Here is a 24,518-nt window from a genome sequence, read left to right as displayed (position 1 = left end):
GATTTGAGATGTGTTTACTGCTCTGCCATACAGGGCAGCTTTGTTCATGAATCATGCTCATTTTCTCAAATCTCAGTCACAGACCCCTGGAGCCCTTTGAAAGTCACAATTGGCCTCATAGTTGCATCCCTGAATAATTTCCTCCTTGCCCAGCTGCTCAATTAGGAGAAACAGCCAGATCTAGGCAGTGTCTGGGTGGTACCATGCAACTTCACATGCAGTGATTGACTTCACATGATCAAAGGGATATTCAGTGTTTTATGAATGGCTCGGCACCTCAGTACCTGTCTATTACCGCCCTACTCCCCACCTCGCAACCTCCGCTCTTCAAATTCTGCCCTCCTTACTGTCCCCCAAGCCCGTCTACATTGTATGGGTGACAGGGCCTTCTCCTGTTATGCCCCCAAGCTCTGGAACTCTTTGCCCAAGGATATCAGAGAGTCACCTTCTCTAAACTCCTTCAAATCCAGACTCAAAACCCTCTTCTTCAGAAAAGCCTTTACTTAACTGGTTCTATTCTTCACCACTCTGCTCTTCTTAGTACCACCATCCACGGTCTCCTCTATATATTGTAATTGTGTCTTGTCTTGTGTATTCTCATTATTTATTGTTATACTCTTCTTATTTATTGTTATTTCATCCTGTAAAGTGCTATGAGAAGCCAACTTTAAAGGCGCTATATAAAATAAAGTTTATTATTATATTATTATTATATTTTTATACCTTTCTCCTGACCTATTACCTTCTAGAGCTTTATCTCAGAGTTGTTTTAAATCTCCATGGTGTTTATGGTTGAAGCATTGCTAGAAATGCCTTATCTCACCGACGGAACTTACAGAGACAGGTTATTATTGTACTCAACTGATTGTGTGGCTGCTTTAGGTAATTATGTCCGCCTAAATTAATTTAGGTTTGCCACAACAAAGGTTTGGAATACTAATGCAAACAGGAGTTTTCCATTTTTCTTCTGCATTAATCACTTCTTTGTGTTTGTTGCAGTGAATGTGTATTGTGGTTGTGTATATAACCAATATTAATTGCTGCTCGACTGCCAGCTGTAAAGCAACACAAAGTGAAAAACTTGGAAAGGGTCCCGGTATTTTGCAAGGCACTGTATATACTGTAAGAAGAAATCAATGTACCTCTTCCTTTTGGGTTTAAAATAGGGGTTCTGTACAGCTGAAAAATACAGGGTTAGTCAAAATGCTGTCGACAACTATAAATGCCAATTATTTTACTAAAGTTTTGTTTTCTGCTCCACAGATGGTGAAGGATTGTAAGGAACTGTTAGAAACTTTGACAGTTTATTACAAATTAATTACATGGTTACTGTGTCAAAAAAGGTTTCAAACGAAAGCATAAATATCAAAGCTGTTGACAGCATTTTGACTAACCCTGTACACTGAAGTCAAATGTATGTCCCAAGATACCAATCATCCACACATCTTTATGGCATATAGGACATACAGTATATGTTCTGAGTTAATCCACAGATTTCCTTCATTTCCTCTGAGCTGAATTCTTTTATTTTTAGGGTATGACTCCTCTGCAGCTGCTAGGTCAGGGTAGTACCTGATTTGGTGGTGAGCGAGTGCTGAAGACAGTGTGGTAGTGTTCAATGAGAATCTCTGTGAATATGTTCAGGGGGTTCAGTTCACTCAGGGAGACAGATCCTTGTGGAGGCCAGATCAGATTCACTCCTAACACGCAGGCAAGGTTGGAAGGATTCATCTTGTTTCTGATGCTCTCCTGTGATATCTGTCAACAGAAAAGGTAAAGGATCTCAGAAGGAGGCAAATTACTGAAAAATGTCCAAAAGTAACAATAAAATTATCAGTCCAGAAATCTGAAGTGGCCTCAAAAATGACAAGCTTAATAGGATATAAATGCTAAGTCTGGGGTGAAACATCATTCTATATCAACACAAGGCCGTTCTCACTGTAATTTGTTTTTAATTTAATCCATCCACCTCATTTCCAACCGTTCACTCCTGGTGAGAGTCGTGTCCCAGGCTATCTCAGCGGGCAGTGTCTGGTTCAACTCCAACAGTAGGCACCAGGGGGCATCCTCACCAGAGGCCCAAACCACAACTGGCTCCTCTCGATCCAGAGGAACAGCAACTTTATTCCTAGATCCTCACAGTCTGCTGAGCTCCTCACCCTGTCTCAGGCAGAGAGGACGCCCAGCAGCCCTACAGAGAAACCTGATTTCCATCACTTATACCCAAGATCTCATTCTGTCAGTCACTACCCCAAGCTTGTGACATATTTAAATCAAGAATTCCAAATGCAATGTGTGGCTCAAATTGTATTTGTCGAAATGTTCAAAATTGGACTTATTTCAAGAAATTACAATGCATGAGACAGGTTTCTTTTGAGTTTTGCAAATTTGAGAAATCAGAAATTTAAAAAAATGTGGAAATCATAGTAGAATGCTACCTAAAAAATATTCATTAATGTACCATTCAGAGAGAATCTGGATCTAGGTTTTTTAAAGGTTTTTCATAGGTAAACAAAATCCATTAGTGCTAATTATACAATTACAAAACATAAAGGTAAAAACATTTTCCAGTAAAAGTATCTGTACTGTACATCGATAAAGAAGATGGCAAAACACTTTGACTACATTTTCTTGAAAACAGTGCCGCCCAGTGGTCCTTTAAACTGGAGTTTCTAAAAGATGATGCTTTACACAAACAGCTCCTAAAAGCGAAAAAAAAACCCACTAAGCTAACATTTTAATCTTTCTACATTGATTTAATTTTAATATCAAAATTTTGTTTTTTGTCCGTTTCTTGTTCCTTCTTTGCTTGTATGTTTCATTTCTATAAAACCTTTGAACTTCATCTAGTCTTTAGACCTCCTAAAAAGTCTGCTAACGTAAATACAGTTTTGCTTCAAAACACAAGGGGGGAGGTGGTCTGGGAATGGCTACGTCACGCTCGCCCTGCCTGGCTCAGCGATGCCTGATGCCTGCCTCGCTGTTATGTGGCCACATCGGTGTTTGGTGTATCTTTGGTTTCCCTCACTGTAAATAAAAGAGCACCGTTTTTTTAATCTCATGGCTTTGTGTGTGTCTGTTGTCCTGGTCTGGACTAGTTACGGCACGCCCAATAGGCAGTCACACAGCGTGTTAGATAGATTTTGTGCTTAGCCTTTCTAGAATGTTAAGAGAAATGCAGAAAAATTCAAGCTTGAAATCACATTTCTCTTCAGTGTCAGCAGAACAAAATATGTGACTGTAGTTCAAAAAATCACAATTTTGCTTGCACTAAAAAACTATTCCGATGTTGAAAGAATGGCAGAGAACACTAAAATCGTATACCTTGCTGATGGAGGAATCCAGGAATATACTTAAATTGAGAAAATACAGGAGGACTGAAATCTTAGCACAATTGTGCTTCTTTCCTGTACAGTTAACGAGGTAAATTAATTTTGCATTGTGTTTTAATTTTCTACTTGGTTTGATTGAAGATATTAGGATACTGCATGCAAAGGAAATTAAATGCACGGTGATTTCAGGACCAAGCACATTAACACCCTCCAAACTATTATCCTTTTAGCATGTATGGAAGCTAACAGCCGTGTAACTCTTATTCATGCAATCATGATATTTTGTGTTGAGATTTTATATGATCATTATTTGATTTTCTCTGTTTATTTGTACACCAAATAACACTAATCTGTTTTTGTTCTAGTAGACTTGGGTTATGAGGTCTTATAGAATGCAGGTGCTGCAACACATTTGTAGAAATCTCTCATTTGTCAGGTGTAAGAAAACATTTTTCCAGCCATTCTGTTTATACTGTAGAGCCTTCATGAACATGGAGTAAGGGATGAAATAATGGTTTAATTTTTAAAGACATTATTTCACATTTTATTGTTTTTATTCTACTCTTTAGATCTATGGTGCCATCATTTTTGTAATATTGAAGATATTAAAGTTATACTGTATATATAAAGTTTACAATTTGAGAGGTGTGCTAATCAGCAATGAGAAAGCTTTTAAGAGCTGTAAATATGTCATCACGAGATTACTTGAAACAAGATTTCACATGTTTGAGCATTGTAAATTGCAAATAACAGGTTATGTGTGTTTATACTATATTCCAATTAATTCAGATAGCCATCTAATTCAGCCTTTGGGGATAATACAATTTTTTCACTGTAATGATTCAATTAACATAGGGTTCTTTTACACAGAGAACACAGAGAAAAATTCAGCAACACTAATGTTTTAACTTCTCACTAAGAACAAGCAATTAATCTTTCAGTGTCTGACCTGATATGTCATGTTTCCCACAAAATTTTGTTTTTGTGAAATGGAACTGATTTAGATCAAAAGGAGCACGTCTTCATGAATTGCTTTATGAGAGAATACTCTGGCTAACTCACAGGCATGCCAGTGTTTTCTGAAGGCTTATTTGTTACAGTCTTCAAGAGCAATCCACAGCAAAAACCAGTTACATATACAAAAATGTTCAGACTCACAACACTAAAGATAACAGTGAATGTAATGTAATGATGGTAACGTTCTATTTTGTTTCTTAAACGGTCCATATGCGTCTATCAGTATACAATCAGTCTGTCTCAGTATATATTATGCAACTTATATGATGATGCTGATGAGTAGGCCTTGCTATATTAACCATCTTGTTTGTGATGGGTTTATGAACTTAGAAAACAAGCTAGCTAAGCAAGACCTACCCATCACCATTATCATATAAACTTGCAGTCATTAAACATCATAAAACTCCAGAGTTTTTATACATTAACACATTAACTTAGGATCATTAACATACAGTAGCAACAAATCAGCTTAGATTTGTTTCTAGGAGAACGTAGTTCCCAAATGCTACTCCCAAAGGTATAAAACAAATATTAGAACATCAGAGTTTAACAACAAACTTCTATAGGTCTACAAAAAACAATAGTTGTAAAGGATATAAACAAAACATATGATACAGAACATTTTCAGAAGACTTTTGATCAATTATTTGAAAGCTACAGGCAATAGGTATTCCATACTTATACAGTATATTGGATAATGGACAGAAATACTGGATAAAGGGAAGGTGTGAATGTTCAAATTGGGGTGATATAACTTGCTAAGTACCACAGGGATCAGTATTAGGACAACAAGACAGCTACTCTTTCTGATTTATATGATTGGTTTAGATTAAAATAGGGAGATTAGCAACATGTACAAGTAAGTGTATCATGCAACAGGTAGATGACTTTTAATTTTAAAAAGAGCAGGATGTTGCATGCAGGTAGCAAAAACAAAGTATAAATATAAAATATGTACTGTAGCACTGAGCTTGAAGGGGCTATTTAGGAGAAATATATTTTTGAATAAACAGAATTTGTATCTTCTACACACTAAAGAGAGGCAATTAAAAAGTGAACAGAGAACAGAAGACTGTAATTCCAAGACTTCCAATTGTACAATTGTAAGAATTTAAAATAGTGTAGAACTTTCGTTACCGTGTTACAAGAACGATATCACTACTTGGAAGGCAGTCCAGAGACTAGATATCGGATACATTCTGGGGCTCAAGGAGAAGTCCTACACCGACAGGCTGAAGAAACTCAACCTTTTTAGTCTTAACCAGAGAACACTAAAATGAGATCTGATCCTTAAGGGCACTGAAAAACCCTGCATACTTATTCAAAATAAATAGTGAGACATGAAGCAGATGACACAAATGAAATACATTTGGAACAACAAGAACAGGGGCCATTTTATAAACAAAGGGTTGTTGGAATGTGGAATAAGCTAACCAAGCATGTTGCTGAAGCCAATCCAGTGGCTTCTTCAAAGAAACTGCTGAACTAAACCCTTGGATCACTTGGATACTAACTTAACCACCAAATGAGCCAGATGGACTGAATGCCCTCCTCTCATTTACAAAGCCTCTTATGCTCCATTATGTAAGTTGATTGAAAGAGATTGCTGATTCCCTGGTTTTGTTACATCCATTGTCTGCAAGTGACATATCAGTAATGCACAAAAGTAAAAACATTTCTATATAAACACAAACTCAACAGGTGTGTTGCTGTAACTTAATGTTGTGTGCTATTGCAAAGCACTATAACTTTGGCTCACCTTTCCTTCCTCATCTCCCTTACAGAAAAATCAAGTATAATGATAGTGAGATGAAAGAGCTTTCATGGGTTTTAGTTCACTCCACTGTCTTGAAACAATTTATTTCAAAATACAATGGAAGCATTTTAACATTGACAACATTGTGTTTCACACTCTTCTTTCTGCTATAATTATCTGGCACAGGGTTTCCAAGATCACTAGACAATTTATTTTTACACGTCTAGAGGGCAATTTGAAAGTGTTACATTTAAGGCTCCACGTTCTAAGGAACTCTCTTCTAATTAAACATTTAATTCTCCAGTAACAACGTAATGTTTGATGGAGTGAGAATAATGAATAATAAAATGGAAACCAAATAACTTTCTGTTAAAGAAAAGCTGAAAGATTTTTGAAGCTGAAAGAATTAATTCAGGACCATAACACAGACATGGTTATGTTAACTGTTAAGACTTTGGCATACCAAAATCAACAATTTGAAATATACAAAAGAAGAAAGAAACCAGAGGTATAATTACCAATCAGCAAAGACTGAGTCAGCCAATAAAACATCTAGAGTTGATGACAGAAAAAAATATCAGAGCTGTCAAGTAAAACCCTACAAGCACTGTGGGTGATTTCACCAAGTACCTTCAGAGAACCGGAGGTGAGCATTGCAAATCTACAGATTACAGACATTTTACAGATAGGCGAGACCAAAATTAACCTTTATCAAAGGGATGGAAACGCTAAAGTGTGGGGAAGGAAAGTAACTGCAGATGTTCCAAAGAACACTACTGCTTGAGTCATGGTGGAGGTAATGTCACGGCCACCTCTGGGACAGGCTCACTCATCTTTAAACTAATGATGGCAGCAGGATGAAGTCTGGAGTCTACAGAGAAATGATGGCTGCTTATTTAGAAGAAAATATTTCCTAACTTATTGGGCGGTTCTTCATTCTGCAACATGAAGATGACCCAATATATACGGGCAGTGTCACCAAGGAATTCATCAGGAGAAAAGAGTAGAAAATCACAGACTGGTCAAGTTAGTCTCCTGATTTAAGTCAATTCGAGCATGCACTTCACATGATGAAGAAAACTACTGAAGTCAGAAGACCCTAAGAACAGGCAAGAATGCAAGCTGGCTGCGACAAAGCCATGGCAAAGCATCACAGATGATCATGCAAAGAGTCTGTAGCTCTCAATAGGTCACATTCAGACTTCATGCAGTTGTTGCCCCAAAAGGCAACCAAATACTGACTTGCACACTCTGAAATCTACTTGAGTGACTACTTTTAAAATTCATGGTCACTTAAAATGACTGGGTTGTACATGAAGAATATTGTTTTAATAAGATCAAATGTACGCATGCAATTACTCAAAAAGAAAATATACTTTACAATATACTTATAGTTCATATTCATCCCATGATCACAATCAGAAATTGCTGAACTATTGATTTTTTCATTTTGGAGGAGACCATATTTTATTTGAGGTTTTATAAAATCCATTTCATTTTAAACATAGCTATTTAATTTAACCAACTTGTTAAACTTTCTGTTGTGCATAGTCTTAGTAATTACCTTTATCTCTTCGATCAGTCACTTCTGAACCTAACCAGTCTGGAGGGGAAGGAGGGTTATAGAAGCCTAAATTCATATATATATATATATGATAGGGAATCTCTTGGTTTAACATTGATTGTTTCCACAGCAGACATTGAACACTGAATATTGGTGAGTCCTGTTTTCAAGTTTGTTTGTTGTTGAGGCCTATGTCAGCAGGGTTCTGCAGAGTGTGCATGTAGTACTATTAAAACAAACTACACAGAAAATGATAACACATCCCATCAAATTTAACCTCTTTGCCCTTCACAGTACTTTGCAGTGTGGATGTGCTGCTTCTTCTTGCTCTTAATCTAAGCGCACAGATGTTATTACGCAATGATGCAGGAATGAATGTAAACCAGAGATCAGAGATTAGTTTAGTTGTGACAGAAGCGGCCATTTCTGGAGATCCAATTCAATGTGTATTTCCCACAGTGTCCTGAATTACATCAGTGTTACAGAGGGTTTTATAGTCTGAGTACAGCCAGTTTGGCCACCCTGTGTCATTACCATGAATGGGTTTTTGAGGTACCATTAACAACATACTGCTGCTTATGGCCCAGTGGTTATTCCTGATGATGTTATCCCCGTTTTTCATCTCTTTCTGAGATACCACATACAATAGCAAGTGTCTGTTTAAAACTCACTCAAGGGAGGTGAGGAGTAATAACCATAGACCAGAGTCAGATTATTATTGCATATTCCTGCAGTGCTCTTCTTACCTACAGTACCACCCTGCAGACGTTTTAAAAAATAAATGTTTACAGAAATAAGTCAGGCAGAAATATTAGGCTAAAAACAGAATAAACCATAAAGCTATTAAACATCAAAACTCTTCAGCTGATCAAGTACTAATGATATGGTCACATCTATCTCCAACTGTAAAAATAGTTGAAAATGAAAACCTGTATTTTGGGCAAATTTACTAAAGGTGGGTCATGCATAGAAATAAAAAAAAAGAAAAACTTGACGAGGCACTCTGGAGTATAGTTTTGATAAGATACAATCAGTAATATCATACAATAACACACAATGTGGCACATAACCATGGTACCTTAATGCTAAAGGTTTAAGATGAGAAGTTTTTTTATGAAAGTCTTTGGTATACTTACCTGTAACTACACAATCGTAAGCCACTGCGCATATTTAGAAACACAAACCATTCACTGTAACACATTCGAATGAATCAATTTTCTTGTGCTTGTGCAGAGTTAAAAAAAAACATGATCCTTTGCTATGGACAAAATTACACTTACCATGTGCAGGAAGCATATAAGGTACTTGAGCACGATAAAGTTATGTTCTGGCAGACTCTCTATGATGTCTTTGCATGCTTTTACTCGCAGACTGCTCTCCACTCCTGCAATAGAGGGGGGAAAAACACCAGACCAGAAAAACATATTCACTGGTGTTCACCTATCTCAGCATTACTCATTATCTCAGCATTACCCAATATCACATTGCCTCTTATTCAGGTAAGGGTGTCACAGAGTCTACTGTGAATTGGCTACATTACTCTGCTCTCCTCCCCACTGATATCTGATGTGTGGTGAGCGTTCTGGCGCACTATGGCTGCCGTCGCATCATCCAGGTGGATGCTGCACATTGGTGGTGGTGGAGGGGAGTCCCCATTACCTGTAAAGCACTTTGAGTGGAGTGTCCAGAAAAAGCGTTATATAAGTGTAAGCAATTATTATTATTATTATTATTATTATTACTACTGCGAATTCTTAGTGTGAAAGGCAGGACTACACTCTGTACCGGATGCCTGTCCATTGCAAGACATTAAAACACAGGAAGAACTTAGAGACGCCAATTAACCTAATGAGTCTTTGGAAAGTGCAAGGAAAACAGAGCGATACAGGTGGCTCTGGCCAAGGAGATTTGGCATCCCTTTAGCAGCACTTATATAAAATGCCAGGGCAGGACCTCTACTGACTCAGAGTACAGTTTCCTTTTTTCTTTTGTAATTCTATAACCACTGCAATGAAAAACATCCTCACAGTTTTCTTAAAGTGACGACACAATTGTAAGTACTGCAATTTAACTTTTCGCCATGGTACTGTAACTGTGCCGGGCAGTATAAATATTGCTATTTTCAAATCTAAACTGAAGAACTTAAATGAGTGCAACAGTCCTTTAAGATTAGGAACGTGAAAGACTTTGATCTAAAATCGAAAGTGTTTGCATTCTAAGACGAATCTTGTCTCTTTAAAAAGATTAAAATTAATCTTTAAAAATATGTTTGATTGTGATTAATAGAACATATACAGTACAGTGTTTTTCATCCCAAAGTACCATAAAACACCTTACATACTGCATGTGAGCCCCTTCTTTCACCACATTATGCACCAGAAACAGTCCACAGCAGGGCCGGTGGGGATGTGAGAGAGTGTTTCAGCTAATAAACTACAGAAGGAATTCCAGTAGGTAAGCCAGACTGTGCAAGACTGAAGCGGGGTTAAACGAGTGCAGCAGGATAACAGCCCTATTCTCACAAACAATACCATGGTAGGCTCCAAAAAAAGAGGAGGCCATGTCATCACCCTTGGCAAATCTATGTGGCTGATTGATCTGAGGATTTCTTCTGGTCTTTTCTATAAAGAAGCCAAGGCTTTGGCTTTAAAAGTGTGTCTGGGCAACGTGATCAAATCAACTACAATACTTTGTGCGAAAACGTTTATCTTATTCTCAGTTTGGAATGTCTACCAAATCCACTTACAGCAGCATCCAGGTCTTGTTAGAGTCTCACATCCAACTATTGATCATGTCCACCTCGTCTTTGCTTCTAAGAGCAGGCTAGAATGTGGCAACATCAAAATGGTTGCCTTCATAGTCTATTTAATCAGGTCTCTTTGAGGAAAAATAGTATTCCTTTATTAGCAAGTTCAGAACAAAAAATGTGCTTTATTTACCCCCAGAGGCATTCCATTAGACAGGACAGCTTTTCATAACGCAGGAAAACAACAAATATTCTTTGACAGGTCTCGGCTTGCATTATCTTACAGTCTTCATGCCAAGATCTTGTTTTACTGTACCACGGAATCTAATTGGCAAAGTATCCACTTAATTACCAGAGCTTATATCAACGTGTGAATGTAGTAAAAAATATGTATTATAGCCCACAGATGAGCACCATAGATGAACAACCAAACACGTGCATGGGCTTAGTCCCACATTCCAGAAATCCTAGCATGCTCAGCAGGGATTTTATAATAGGATCCTAGGTAGAGCAGCCATAATTATTTATGATGTTGCCAGTATGGCATTATGCCAGAAACACATGCAGAACATGTTTTTGGAAAGAGGCCTTTCTGGAGGATATGTGGCTGTCAAATGTCCATAAACATTTAAATGCTACAATCCGTCATCCAAGGTCAACAACCACATATTCGGAAGCTGGCAGCCAATTCAAAGTGAAAACCCCCTTCAAGTGGTCTCAAATACTATGATTTATGGCACTTTAACTTAAGTCGGATAGGATAGACTTTCCTTAAGCCTGACCAGTTTATCTGAAGCCAGAAGATAAAGTTACAAGAAAAGGAAAGACCTTGAAATTTCATTTTCTATTTTCGAATGTCGCAGAACCTTATATGGACATGGCCTTTTGATATGTTAACAGGGTAATACATTCTGATGAATGTGAAAATCATGGGAAATGAAGGCATGAAATGTACATCACTGCTACCGTGATGTACATCTAGAGACTCAGCAGGGCTGCAGCTGATCAGAGTTTAAGCCATACTACAAGTGCCCGAAAAACACACCACTGCCAGCAACAGAAACGTTTTGAAAAAATCCTCCTCCCTACTTACTGATTATATCTTGGATTTGCTCATAGAGTTCAAAGGTGAGCAGCGGCTCAGGCAGCTCTCGTAGGAAGGTTTTCAGGATGACAGCAGGGACGTGGATGTCGTTGTAGTCATCAAAGTTCACAGGCTTTCCTGATGAGAAGAGGCGGCAGTACATCTTTACAAAAACACCGGCAGTGTGCAGCCCCTTGGACTTCAACGTGACCATTTTCTACTCGACATCTAATGCACAGCACTACACTTCTCCTTCAATGCAGCCCATGAAAAAAAATCTCTTTAGCAATCAGCTACAGCGGAAACGCAGAGAGATGAATGAAATACAGCTGTTTACAAGTAACAGCGCTTCATCACAGGCACTGGTGGGTAGGAAGCAGTTCAAGTATTCACATCCTGGGTTTTTTTCAATCTCCGTGTTCTTTTATCGATTTAAATAAACTGGTGTTACTATAAATGAAGTTGCCAGTGAAAAGGCGATGAACAGAATACTCACCTACATTGTACAGTTTCTGAATGTCTTTAACAAGCTGGACTCTGGCTGACCTTCTAAAAATGCCCTCTGTGTAAAGCCCTAGCAACACAAGATTGAATCAATTACACATCCTGAAGCCAAGAGCAGCCAGTAAATCTAACAGACTTCACAAAGATCCTATTTTCTCAGTTTTAACCACAGGTGTCTAAAGTGAAATCCTCAAGCTGACAAAATTATGCAGACTGTGTCCTAAGCAGCTCTGTTCTCATCCTACACTCAGCTCACAGTTCACATCTGTCAGTACATCCTCATAGGGAAATCTCTCTAGTATTAAGCCCATCTTTTGAGAGTGGTCTTTAAATTACAGTGGATAGAAACATTTTTATTCAGGCAAGGTTTTGTAATTTGATCTATCACAATACTGTAGATCACTATATCAAAAACAGAACTGTAGAGAATAGCAATGAAGTATTTAAATATTTTCTTAATTGGCTTTTAAAAAAATATTGCTTGGCAAAACTAAGAAGAAATACTGAAAATGCTTGAGAAAATAATTATAGTTGTATACAGTTCATGAAGTTGAATTCTGCAGTGGTATTGAAATCAGGCAATTCCATTAAAGTAGTACCCTGTGTTTCTGGGGTTGTTTAAACAATTTCACTGCATCACAATAATGTTTTTGAAGAAAAATCTCCCATCAACACTCTACCTTTCTCTCGAATATAGGACACAGTTTGAGACATCACTGGGGGGATTAACAGTCCTTTGTTTTTCTCTCGAATGCTGGAGAGAACAAAATAAATGATATTTGTCATTGAATAATTGATCACAATCAATTTACCATTTATGCACACTAGACCAAAGCACAGGTGATGCACAACAGGCGTTATTTGATCTCTTCCCCTTCACCATCTGAGAATCCTAAGCAGAAATGTTGAATGTGAAAGGGCAGAGTTCCTGAGCATCTACTCAGCAATGATGGTTACAGTATATTCAGGCTAACTATACCAGAATTAGCTACCAGACCAGTGGCTCACCAGTGAAAATCAGAATTTCAGCACATTTGTTATCTTTCAATGTCAGTGAATAAGGCATTAAATCAATATCACAGAATCTTAAAAGTTATCAAAAAGCATCACCTATTTCAGACAAGATTTGACCCTTCTGTGACACAAAATGTATATTCCTGCCTTCATCTCCCAATTTAATGAGTTGATAAAGAATAAAGTATTTCTAGCATCCCACTCAAACACAATTTTAACAAAGTAAGACATACCAACTAGTTTAATTTAGGTAACAATGAGAAAAAACATTATTACCATTAAGACAAAAAACAAAAACAAAACCAATATTTTTTTTTAACTAATGCAGCCAAAACCTAGCTTTAATCTAGAAAAGAAAGGTCAAATTGCAAGAATGGTATGAACGAAACACCTACGGTAGGTCTAACTCATTCTGGGATTTTGATCCCTAAAAAAATCAAAACAGGTCTACCATTAAATCCTGCAAACCCAAACCGTCAGAAGAGATCCATACTCACTACTGCAGGCTCACCGCGAACTGCTGTGTGGGGAGAGGTGGCCGAGGGGGGCGCGTCTTTATAGGAGGTGGAGGACCTCCTCTCTGTGCAGCTCTCAGCTTCTCATCATGTCTGTGAGACACAAGAATACACAGGGCTGCCACACAAAGCCAAGGACACAAAGAAGACCAGGTGCAAGTTCAAGAAAGAACAGTACGTTTCTGATGCAGCAAGAGATGCTTCCATCTTCTAGGACACAAGAGTAAAATGCAAGAGGCTAAAGTGAACTCTTTTGAAAAGAACACTGGAACTGTTGCTACTGTAAATATGTAATAGGTTTATTCCATGCTGAAAAAAAGAAGAAAGAGAACACAACGTTTCGGCCGTGGAGCCTTCTTCAGGTGTGAGAGAGACAGGGCAGTAGGCAAAGGTAAAGTAGCGGGAGAACAAAGGTTGGGAGGGAGGAGGAGTGAGAGGCGGGAGCAGGGGACAGAAAGAGAGGCCAATCAAGAGGTGTGAAGTCAGAATGGGTGCAGAGAGGTGTGAAATGAAACTTCCAATGAATGGAGAAAATTTAAAAGAACAGTAGTCTGTCGTTAAGAGAAGGGAGAATGTGTGATCCTAGCTACAGAATAATTTTAGTTTTGGTGGTCTTTCTGATGTATGAGTTCGGAAAACCGTCTTTGAGAACACAGACGGAGAGATTAGAGTGGTCGTGGCCGTCAGAGGTGAAATGAGAAACAATGGGCTTGGAGAGATCTTTAATCTTCACAGCCCTGACGTGTTCTCTGAAGCGGTCTCCGAGTCTCCTTCCTGTTTCTCCAATGTAGATGGCTGGGCATTTACTGCAAGAGATACAGTAAATAAGGTTGCTGGATGCACAAGATGCTGTCTGGGTGATCCGGAATTGTCCTGAGGGGCCTTTAATGAGTGTGGTGGTGGCTGTGTACTTGCAGGTGATACAGCGAGCTCTGTTGCAAGGGAAAGTGCCTGGTGTGGATGGTTGTTGAGGGCGGTCAAGGGAGCTGTGAACAAGGAGGTTACACAGATTAGGTGGTCGGCGATATGAGATGACAGGGCGATCAGAAAAGAGGGCCCCAATGGAGGGATCATCCTGTAGGATGGAAAAGTTGTGGTTAATGGTCCTGGGGATAGGAAGTGTGTTGGTGTGGTAAGGAAGCACCAAAGGAATGCGGTTGTTACGGCAGGAGTTCCTGATCGGGTTGATGGTCCGGGGGGTGATTTTGGCTCGGGCAAGGGCCCTGTCAATCACACTGCTGGGGTATCCTCTGTTGATGAAAAAGGAGTACATTTCGAGGGCTTGGTTCTCGAAGTCGATGTTGTCGCTGCACAATCGTCGTAACCTAAGGAACTGTGAAAAAGGAAGAGAGTTTTTAGTGTGGTTGGGGTGAAATGAGCTGTACAGGAGGTAGCTGTGTGAATCCGTGGGTTTATAATAAACTGAAGTGGACAGTTGGGGGTAGTTGATAGACAAGTGGATGTCTAGAAACGGAAGAGTGGTGGAAGATATGTTAACCGTATATTTGAGGGACGGGTGGAAGTTGGTGAAATGGTGCAGGAAGAATTCAAGCTGATCGTTGGAGCATGTGGCGGCACCGACGCAGTCATCAATATATCGTTTGTAGAGGTCAGGGACATAGCCAGTGTAGGAAGCGAAGAAGCGTTCTTCTACCCAGCCGACAAAAATGTTGGCATAGCTGGGTCCCATTCTGGTGCCCATGGCAACTCCACTGACCTGTTGGTAAAAAAGATTATTGAAAGAGAATGCGTTCAGTGTGAGGACCAATTCTGCAAGGCGTACCAGGGTGTGGGTGGGTGGATCAAGCACTGTGCGTTTGTCCAGCGTGTGCTTGAGGGCTGTAAGGCCGTCATTATGGGGAATGACGGTGTACAGAGATGTGATGTCCATGGTAAAAATGTAGCATTCGGTACCCTGAAATTGGAAATCATTAAATTTTTTCAAAGATATATACAGTGCCTTGCGAAAGTATTCGGCCCCCTTGAACTTTTCAACCTTTTGCCACATTTCAGGCTTCAAACATAAAGATATAAATTTTTTATTTTATGTGAAGAATCACCAACAAGTGGGACACAATTGTGAAGTGGAACGAAATCTATTGGATTTTTGAAACTTTTTTAACTAATAAAAAAATGAAAAGTGGGGCGTGCAAAATTATTCGGCCCCCTTGCGTTAATACTTTGTAGAGCCACCTTTTGCTGCGATTACAGCTGCAAGTCGCTTGGGGTATGTCTCTATCAGTTTTGCACATCGAGAGACTGAAATTCTTGCCCATTCTTCCTTGCAAAACAGCTCGAGCTCAGTGAGGTTGGATGGAGAGCGTTTGTGAACAGCAGTTTTCAGCTCTTTCCACAGATTCTCGATTGGATTCAGGTCTGGACTTTGACTTGGCCATTCAAACACCTGGATACGTTTATTTGTGAACCATTCCTTTGTAGATTTTGCTGTATGTTTGGGATCATTGTCTTGTTGGAAGATAAATCTCCGTCCCAGTTTCAGGTCTTTTGCAGACTCCAACAGGTTTTCATCCAGAATGGTCCTGTATTTGGCTGCATCCATCTTCCCCTCAATTTTAACCATCTTCCCTGTCCCTGCTGAAGAAAAGCAGGCCCAAACCATGATGCTGCCACCACCATGTTTGACAGTGGGGATGGTGTGTTGAGGGTGATGAGCTGTGTTGCTTTTACGCCAAACATATCGTTTTGCATTGTGGCCAAAAAGTTCGATTTTGGTTTCATCTGACCAGAGCACCTTCTTCCACATGTTTGGGGTGTCTCCCAGGTGGCTTGTGGCAAACTTTAGACGAGACTTTTTATGGATATCTTTGAGAAATGGCTTTCTTCTTGCCACTCTTCCATAAAGGCCAGATTTGTGCAGTGTAAGACTGATTGTTGTCCTATGGACAGACTCTCCCACCTCAGCTGTAGTTCTCTGCAGTTCATCCAGAGTGATCATGGGCCTCTTGGCTGCATCTCTGATCAGTCTTCTCCTTGTCTGAGCTGAAAGTTTAGAGGGACGGCCAGGTCTTGGTAGATTTGCAGTGGTCTGATACTCCTTCCATTTCAAGATGATCGCTTGCACAGTGCTCCTTTGGATGTTTGAAGCTTGGGAAATCTTTTTGTATCCAAATCCGGCTTTAAACTTCTCCACAACAGTATTACGGACCTGCCTGGTGTGTTCCTTGGTCTTCATGATGCTCTCTGCGCTTTCAACAGAACCTTGAGACTATCACAGAGCAGGTGCATTTATACAGAGACTTGATTACACACAGGTGGATTCTATTTATCACCATCAGTCATTTAGGACAACATTGGATCATTCAGAGATCCTCGCTGAACTTCTGGAGTGAGTTTGCTGCACTGAAAGTAAAGGGGCCGAATAATTTTGCACGCCCCACTTTTCATTTTTTTATTAGTTAAAAAAGTTTCAAAAATCCAATAGATTTCGTTCCACTTCACAATTGTGTCCCACTTGTTGGTGATTCTTCACATAAAATAAAAAATTTATATCTTTATGTTTGAAGCCTGAAATGTGGCAAAAGGTTGAAAAGTTCAAGGGGGCCGAATACTTTCGCAAGGCACTGTAGATCCTTACGCCACACCACAACAGGAGGTGCTATTGTGCTATTGGATCTATATATCTTTGAAGCCTCTAGACAACTAACTGACACTTCTGCCTACCTCCCTCTCCAACAGGACCCTACCACTGACTACCAAAAGGAAGTGGTATCCACCATTTCTCTTCTTATCAGCAGTAATGAGCTCCCCCAGGAGGCAAACCGGCTCATCATGGAACATCCACAGGTATCTCAATTTTACCTCCTCCCCAAAATCCACAAACCGGACACCCCTGGACGCCCCATCGTTTCAGCATGTAACTGTCCAACTACTTACATCTCAGCCTTTCTCGACAGCCTCATGAGACCGCTGGTTGAAGATCTTCCCTCATACATCAAAGACACCAACCACGCGCTCCAACTTTTTAATGATTTCCAATTTCAGGGTACCGAATGCTACATTTTTACCATGGACATCACATCTCTGTACACCGTCATTCCCCATAATGACGGCCTTACAGCCCTCAAGCACACGCTGGACAAACGCACAGTGCTTGATCCACCCACCCACACCCTGGTACGCCTTGCAGAATTGGTCCTCACACTGAATGCATTCTCTTTCAATAATCTTTTTTACCAACAGGTCAGTGGAGTTGCCATGGGCACCAGAATGGGACCCAGCTATGCCAACATTTTTGTCGGCTGGGTAGAAGAACGCTTCTTCGCTTCCTACACTGGCTATGTCCCTGACCTCTACAAACGATATATTGATGACTGCGTCGGTGCCGCCACATGCTCCAACGATCAGCTTGAATTCTTCCTGCACCATTTCACCAACTTCCACCCGTCCCTCAAATATACGGTTAACATATCTTCCACCACTCTTCCGTTTCTAGACATCCACTTGTCTATCAACTACCCCCGACTGTCCACTTCAGTTTATTACAAACCCACGGATTCACACAGCTACCTCCTGTTCAGCTCATTTCACCCCAACCACACTAAAAACTCTCTTCCTTTTTCACAGTTCCTTAGGTTACGACGATTATGCAGCGACGACATCGACTTCGAGAACCAAGCCCTTGAAATGTACTCATTTTTCATCAACAGAGGGTACCCCAGCAGTGTGATTGACAGGGCCCTTGCCCGAGCCAAAAACACCCCCGGACCATCAACCCGATCAGGAACTCCCGCCGTAACAACCGCATTCCTTTGGTGCTTCCTTACCACCCTAACACACTTCCTATCCCCAGGACCATTAACCACAACTTTTCCATCCTACAGGATGATCCCTCCATTGGGGCCCTCTTTTCTGATCGCCCTGTCATCTCATATCGCCGACCACCTAATCTGTGTAACCTCCTTGTTCACAGCTCCCTTGACCGCCCTCAACAACCATCCACACCAGGCACTTTCCCTTGCAACAGAGCTCGCTGTATCACCTGCAAGTACACAGCCACCACCACACTCATTAAAGGCCCCTCAGGACAATTCCGGATCACCCAGACAGCATCTTGTACCTCCACCGACCTTATTTACTGTATCTCTTGCAGTAAATGCCCAGCCATCTACATTGGAGAAACAGGAAGGAGACTCGGAGACCGCTTCAGAGAACACGTCAGGGCTGTGAAGATTAAAGATCTCTCCAAGCCCATTGTTTCTCATTTCACCTCTGACGGCCACGACCACTCTAATCTCTCCGTCTGTGTTCTCAAAGATGGTTTTCCGAACTCATACATCAGAAAGACCACCGAAACTAAAATTATTCTGCAGCTAGGATCACACATTCTCCCTTCCCTTAACGACAGACTACTGTTCTTTTAAATTTTCTCCATTCATTGGAAGTTTCATTTCACACCTCTCTGCACCCATTCTGACTTCACACCTCTTGATTGGCCTCTCTTTCTGTCCCCTGCTCCCGCCTCTCACTCCTCCTCCCTCCCAACCTTTGTTCTCCCGCTACTTTACCTTTGCCTACTGCCCTGTCTCTCTCACACCTGAAGAAGGCTCCACGGCCGAAACGTTGTGTTCTCTTTCTTCTTTTTTTCAGCATGGAATAAACCTATTACTTGTTCCTTTGCAGCCTACGCATGCTGATGCAGCACCCCACTGTAAATATGTACTATATACTGTACAAAATACATAAATAATGCTGTAAAAAGAGAATGGAAACTATTTTTAGTGACATAAAAAAGAGCGTAGTTCAAAAGGAGAGCCGCAGACTGTTCTCAGAGCCAGAAAGAGAAAAATCTGGAGGAGGACATACAGAGAAGCATCCGCTCCTATGGAGCAACTGAAACAGCAGTAGAAGGCTCTAAGTTTAGGAGGGTTTCCGAAAGAGCAGTGGTTCAACTCATCAATAGGAACTGTGGGCCTCTGTGACTGAAGAGAAGGGCTTGAGAGAATATGGGGTACAAGAGGCAAATCAAACTCACAGAAGGACTCTTCTACCAAGACATCCAATGTGCTAGACAGAGGAGCTGTTTCTTTAAGGCAGCTGGCCCATTAGTAGAGCGACAGGCATGGAGCTGCCACTGCGGGCGGAGGCCTGTGGCTCACAGGAGGAGAAGCACAGCATGCGAAATGAGTGGAGAGGTCTGATGGTGATGATGGTACTGGTGGCAACTCACGGGCTGGACAGAGGAAGAAACGGCCTTTCCATAGTCTGGCCAAACCACAGCTTCAGGAAAGAATCATGGAGCGAGAATCCCAGAGAAAAGGATACAGAAAATCCCAGAGAAACATAGGAAAGGATATAACTTGAACTTGAACTTTATTGCCATACTGTATGTAACCGGTACTGGTACAATGGAATTCTTACTTACAGCAAGTCTCTCGATTGTAAAACAAGTGTAAAAAACAAAACAAAGTGCAAACAGTGCATTAAGACAATGTACAAACAAACAATAGACAATGTGCAAGTAAACATGAAGACAGTTTGAATGTAAACAATACAGACGTGTAAACAATGACTGGAGATGTGCAATAGATAAGAAATCATAAAGAGGTAGATGGTGATGGTGTAGGTGTGGTCCGAGGGGGATGGCTAAATGTGTTCGCCAGTCTCACTGCTTGTGGATAGAAGCTATTGAAGAATCTAGTGGTAAGTGTCTTATGCTCTTATATCTCTTGCCTGAGGGCAGTGGGGTGAAGAGCTCATGCCCGGGGTGGTGACTGTCCTCTGTGATGGCCAGAATTCTACCACGGCAGCGGTACTCATAGAGCTGTTTAATCTCGGTGAGACCGCAGCCGATGATCTTCTGGGCCAAATTGACCATTCTCTGCAGTGCCTTTCTTTCTCGTGAAGAGGTGTTGCCATACCACACGGTGATCCCGTTGGTGAGGACGCTCTCGATGGTGCAGCGGTAGAAGTTCACCAACACATGTATTGGCATCCCCCATCGCTTGAGGCACCTCAAGAAATAAAGGTGCTGCTGAGCCTTCTTCATGATAGAGTCAGTGTTCACAGTCCAGGTTAGATCTTTAGAGATGTGAATTCCCAAAAACCTAAAGCTGGTGACTGTTTCCACTTCCATTCCATCAATACTGAGTGGGCTGTGAGTGTATGGCCTGTGTCTCCGAAAGTCCACTATTAGCTCTTTCGTTTTCTTTATGTTCAAGTCCAGGTTATTGCTATGACACCACCTAAGCAGCTGTACAACTTCATCCCTGTAAGTGGACTCGTCATCATCACTGATCAGTCCTATTATAGTGGTGTCATCTGCAAACTTAATGATGCGGTTGTTGCTGTGTCTTGCTGTGCAGTCATGAGTAAATAGGGAGTACAACGTTGGACTCAGACAGCAGCCTTGTGGGGTTCCAGTGCTCCAGTCAGTGGAGTTGCCATGGGCACCAGAATGGGACCCAGCTATGCCAACATTTTTGTCGGCTGGGTAGAAGAACGCTTCTTCGCTTCCTACACTGGCTATGTCCACACCCTGAGTGGTGTTGATGTTTTATTGCCTATCCGCACCACCTGTGGTCTCTCGATAAGAAAGTCCAGCAGCCAGTTGCAGACAGAGTTGCACAGACCTAATCCCCTGAGCTTTGTCACCAGTTGACTGGGTATGATGGAATTGAATGCTGAACTGTAGTCCACAAACAGCATTCTCACAAACGAGTTCTTAGTGTCCAGGTGTTCCAAGGCTGTATGCAGAGCCAGGGAGACAGCATCATCCACTGATCTGTTGTTCTGGTAGGCGAAATGCAAGGGGTCGCGTGAGCGGAGCGACCCCTTGCAGTTGAGAGGAGGTCATCAAGCTTGTTTGGTTTGTAAGTAGGTCATTGAGCCGAACCATTCAATTCATCCAGCAATTTCATGAAAGAAGCTGATGTTTTGACTTCAAGAATATACAGTAGCTACATTATAGGTGCAAGAAGTGCCTCCTTTTCTTACACTTCAATGCACTTCCATGTAATTTCATTCTTGATACTGAAGACGTCTACTGCGTCTAAACCTTTCTGTTGCCACTGTTTCTGTTTGCCTCTCTGCCTATTTAAGTATAATCAGCAAATCTGACTAGTTTGCTAATTATATGATATAGATTCGGAAGAGCAACAGGCCAAAAAAAAGTACTGTGAAGGATGGCTGGCAAGATCCAAGCAAATACTGTACCTCATGACTTCAGGTGGAATTATAAGCTGGTCGTAGTTAAGATGCTCTCTTAATTCACCCAGATAGTTGACGTATGTAACCTTCTTCCCAAATTTATGACTGTAAATAAAAACAAAGGGGTAGATAATTAATGTTAGACAAAAGAAGCATTTCAATCTACAAAAAAGCTGTGACTACTAAATGCTCAGACATTAAAACTGAAACATTAATAATGTATGTAAAATATATTTTTTACCTTAATTCTCAAACATGCAACTCAAATGATTTACTATACAAGAACTTGTGATATGGCTGTACAATGCCAGTGCTAATTAAACATGAGTATGAAAAAACTTGTTAGTTTGGATTTGCAAACTAGATGTGCTCATACATGGGATGTATGCTCTGAGAAATTGCAGTCGGGAACGTCAGAAAGTGAAGTCATTATAGCATTCAGAGCCCATACATGTACCAGAACTAGATACAAGCCATGTTACTAGCTGAAGCATCAGTGACTGACCCACAATTTTTGGTCCCCTGAAGGTGAAGGTGGGATGAAACACCTGAAGGGTGTGTGATCTCCTGAATGATTGTGCTCAATCGTCTGATGCCCCTCTCTTGGCCATGCTATGACTAATATAACCAGGCTGCAGTGGACTCACTTGTGGTCCATATGAATCGCAGGTAGCATTTTAGATTTGCCATAGGTGGTGCTTTTTTTGCTGAATCTTGACTCTTTGTCTAATTTGCTGCATTTGGCCCATTGGCAAACAAAAAATTCCAAATATTATTGGAGATGCATGCTTAAGAGTCACATTCAGTTGATGGCGGTAGTATAATTGTGGAAAACATCAGTGACGACTGTTTGTTGTTAAACGTAATCCCATTGGACAGTTATTGTGTATGCCTAGCAAATTTCAATATTTATAGAATTATCTTCCATTCCTTTTAACAACAACACTAACATTAACGTTATTTCTTATTCTTTAGCACTAAAGAATAAGTGACTAAAAACATTTTGTATCAAACTCTGATCAGTGCCATACAATATGTATTTGATACTGTAATGCTAAACTCTTACTCAACACAGCACTACAAGGATGATTTGGATAGACATCTCTCACATTTCCTTGCTTTGATCAAAACTAATACTGAACCCGTCAGGTACTGATGACTTACCTTTCTTCAACGTATCAACGTAACGTACTGTAATGTGTCCTTTGTTTGGCAAAGTTACGAACTACCCCGTCAAAGATGTACTGAATAGTTACGAAGAGTTGCCACAGAAACATACAAACCTAACTTTATCCTCTGTAAAGGATGTACCCAAATCTGGTGCTGTATGTCGACAGTGTTTTGCCAACTACAATGTAAAACTTCACCTGACAAGGCACTCAGCCAATGGTAAAACAGCATGGCACATACCTTATAAGGGGCTTAAATATGTTCCATAGGATTCTGATAAAGTTAGTGGGATGGACAACATACAGAGCTTTCAAATTTTTCTTGTATCTGTACGAATAAAACAAAAACAAGGGGGTTTATATTAAAATAATTTACAAAGAACTAACAAATTTAAAATTTACAAAAGTTACAAAAATAACTGTAATTCTGAAAACGTTTCTTCTGGTACAATGTGCCATTCAACTAAACAGCACTGTGTACTTTTTACTTTATACAGTATAATCCAGATTATATTTTTCATATACAGGTGCATGACTACGTTTCACAGATAAAAAGCATTTAACTGCAATGTAAAACATAAACCAAGCTAACTCTGTGCCCTCCCCATATGTTTTCAGTATCTCTTTAGGGATCATTAACTAGTAACAAATATTCCAGCACTTGTTTTCATTAGTGCTACGCAAGGAAAAATGTAACAAGAAGCAAGCAGAAATATTTTGCTCAACATCAGAGATTTATAAAGTCTCTCGTTTAAGAAAATTTAATTTAATTGAATTATTAACTGTGGCACTTAAGTATACGTTTGAAGTGCCAGCAGACTAAATTGAGACACTGTACACAAACACTTCAGTGCTTAAAATATTCAAGCATTGGGGGAGTAAATACTGTACGGAGTGAGGAGTTATAAATGTCATACTTTCTGTCAAATTCCTTGTAGGCTTGTCGAAGCCACGCAAGGGAGGGTTTATTGCGGCTCCTGAGTCCGTAGTGAAAGTAGACAATGGTGTAATCGCTCTCCACATACTGATCCAGTGTGTATTTTAAGTATCTTTGAAGAGAGCAAAGAAAACATACACTTTAACACAAGATAGCTATGAAGCAAACCCTGAGTAAAATCAGACTTAAACATAAGTGCAAGGCACACATAGTTCTTTTACTTTGGCTGTTTTAAAATGTCTGCATTGAAAAAGATAAATGACTAAATAAACATTTCACTACATGGAACGTTATTGTATTTTGTATAATTTTGCTTTGTTAATTTACCAGAAATGAACATAAACCCAGATGCACAGAATGTGTAGAATTTAAAAGGAGGACACTTAAAAACAATTATAAAGAAAAGGGATGTAGGACAGACACATATTGGAAAGTCAAAGTCACAATTTACAGAAAGCTTGATACCAGTTAATTGGATGAATGGATACAAAAATGTGGCTGAAAAAATCTGTTGGTGGCCAGAAACAGCGATCACACTATTTCATCTTCCACTCCTTGAACCATTTATTCTCTCTTATCTACTGAACATGAAAAGGAGGGGCAGTATGCTCCTGTATAGATAAAAGGCGGCGTTTGACCAGTATGATGATGTAAAAACAGTAATGAGTCAGGATCTACCATTACTGTAAGACATGAGAAGGAGACTCCAACACT

The 24,518-nt window shown here is 40.2% G+C and overlaps 1 protein-coding gene across 3 annotated transcripts in view; it reads right to left on the bottom strand.

Moving 5' to 3' along the window:
* Window positions 1-24,518, bottom strand: part of LOC148654769 (rho GTPase-activating protein 8-like) — a 36,595-nt gene continuing 12,077 nt past the window's right edge. For all 3 annotated transcript variants that reach the window (XM_088644701.1, XM_088644702.1, XM_088644700.1), the window contains 9 exons: window positions 23,785-23,916; window positions 23,109-23,195; window positions 21,705-21,803; window positions 13,515-13,625; window positions 12,684-12,757; window positions 11,996-12,073; window positions 11,509-11,637; window positions 8,950-9,053; window positions 1-1,758 (listed from right to left, as the gene is read on the bottom strand). In XM_088644701.1, the coding sequence (XP_088500827.1) occupies window positions 1,561-1,758; window positions 8,950-9,053; window positions 11,509-11,637; window positions 11,996-12,073; window positions 12,684-12,757; window positions 13,515-13,625; window positions 21,705-21,803; window positions 23,109-23,195; window positions 23,785-23,916 (1,012 nt within the window). In that variant the 3' untranslated portion in view covers window positions 1-1,560. The remainder of the gene's footprint in view (window positions 1,759-8,949; window positions 9,054-11,508; window positions 11,638-11,995; window positions 12,074-12,683; window positions 12,758-13,514; window positions 13,626-21,704; window positions 21,804-23,108; window positions 23,196-23,784; window positions 23,917-24,518) is intronic.

This window comes from Lepisosteus platostomus, chromosome 9, assembly GCF_059453375.1.
Source record: "Lepisosteus platostomus isolate fLepPlt1 chromosome 9, fLepPlt1.hap1, whole genome shotgun sequence".
NCBI lineage: Eukaryota > Metazoa > Chordata > Actinopteri > Semionotiformes > Lepisosteidae > Lepisosteus > Lepisosteus platostomus.
The sequence above is the reverse complement of the archived record's forward strand: the minus strand, read 5'-3'. Positions and strand labels throughout refer to the sequence as shown.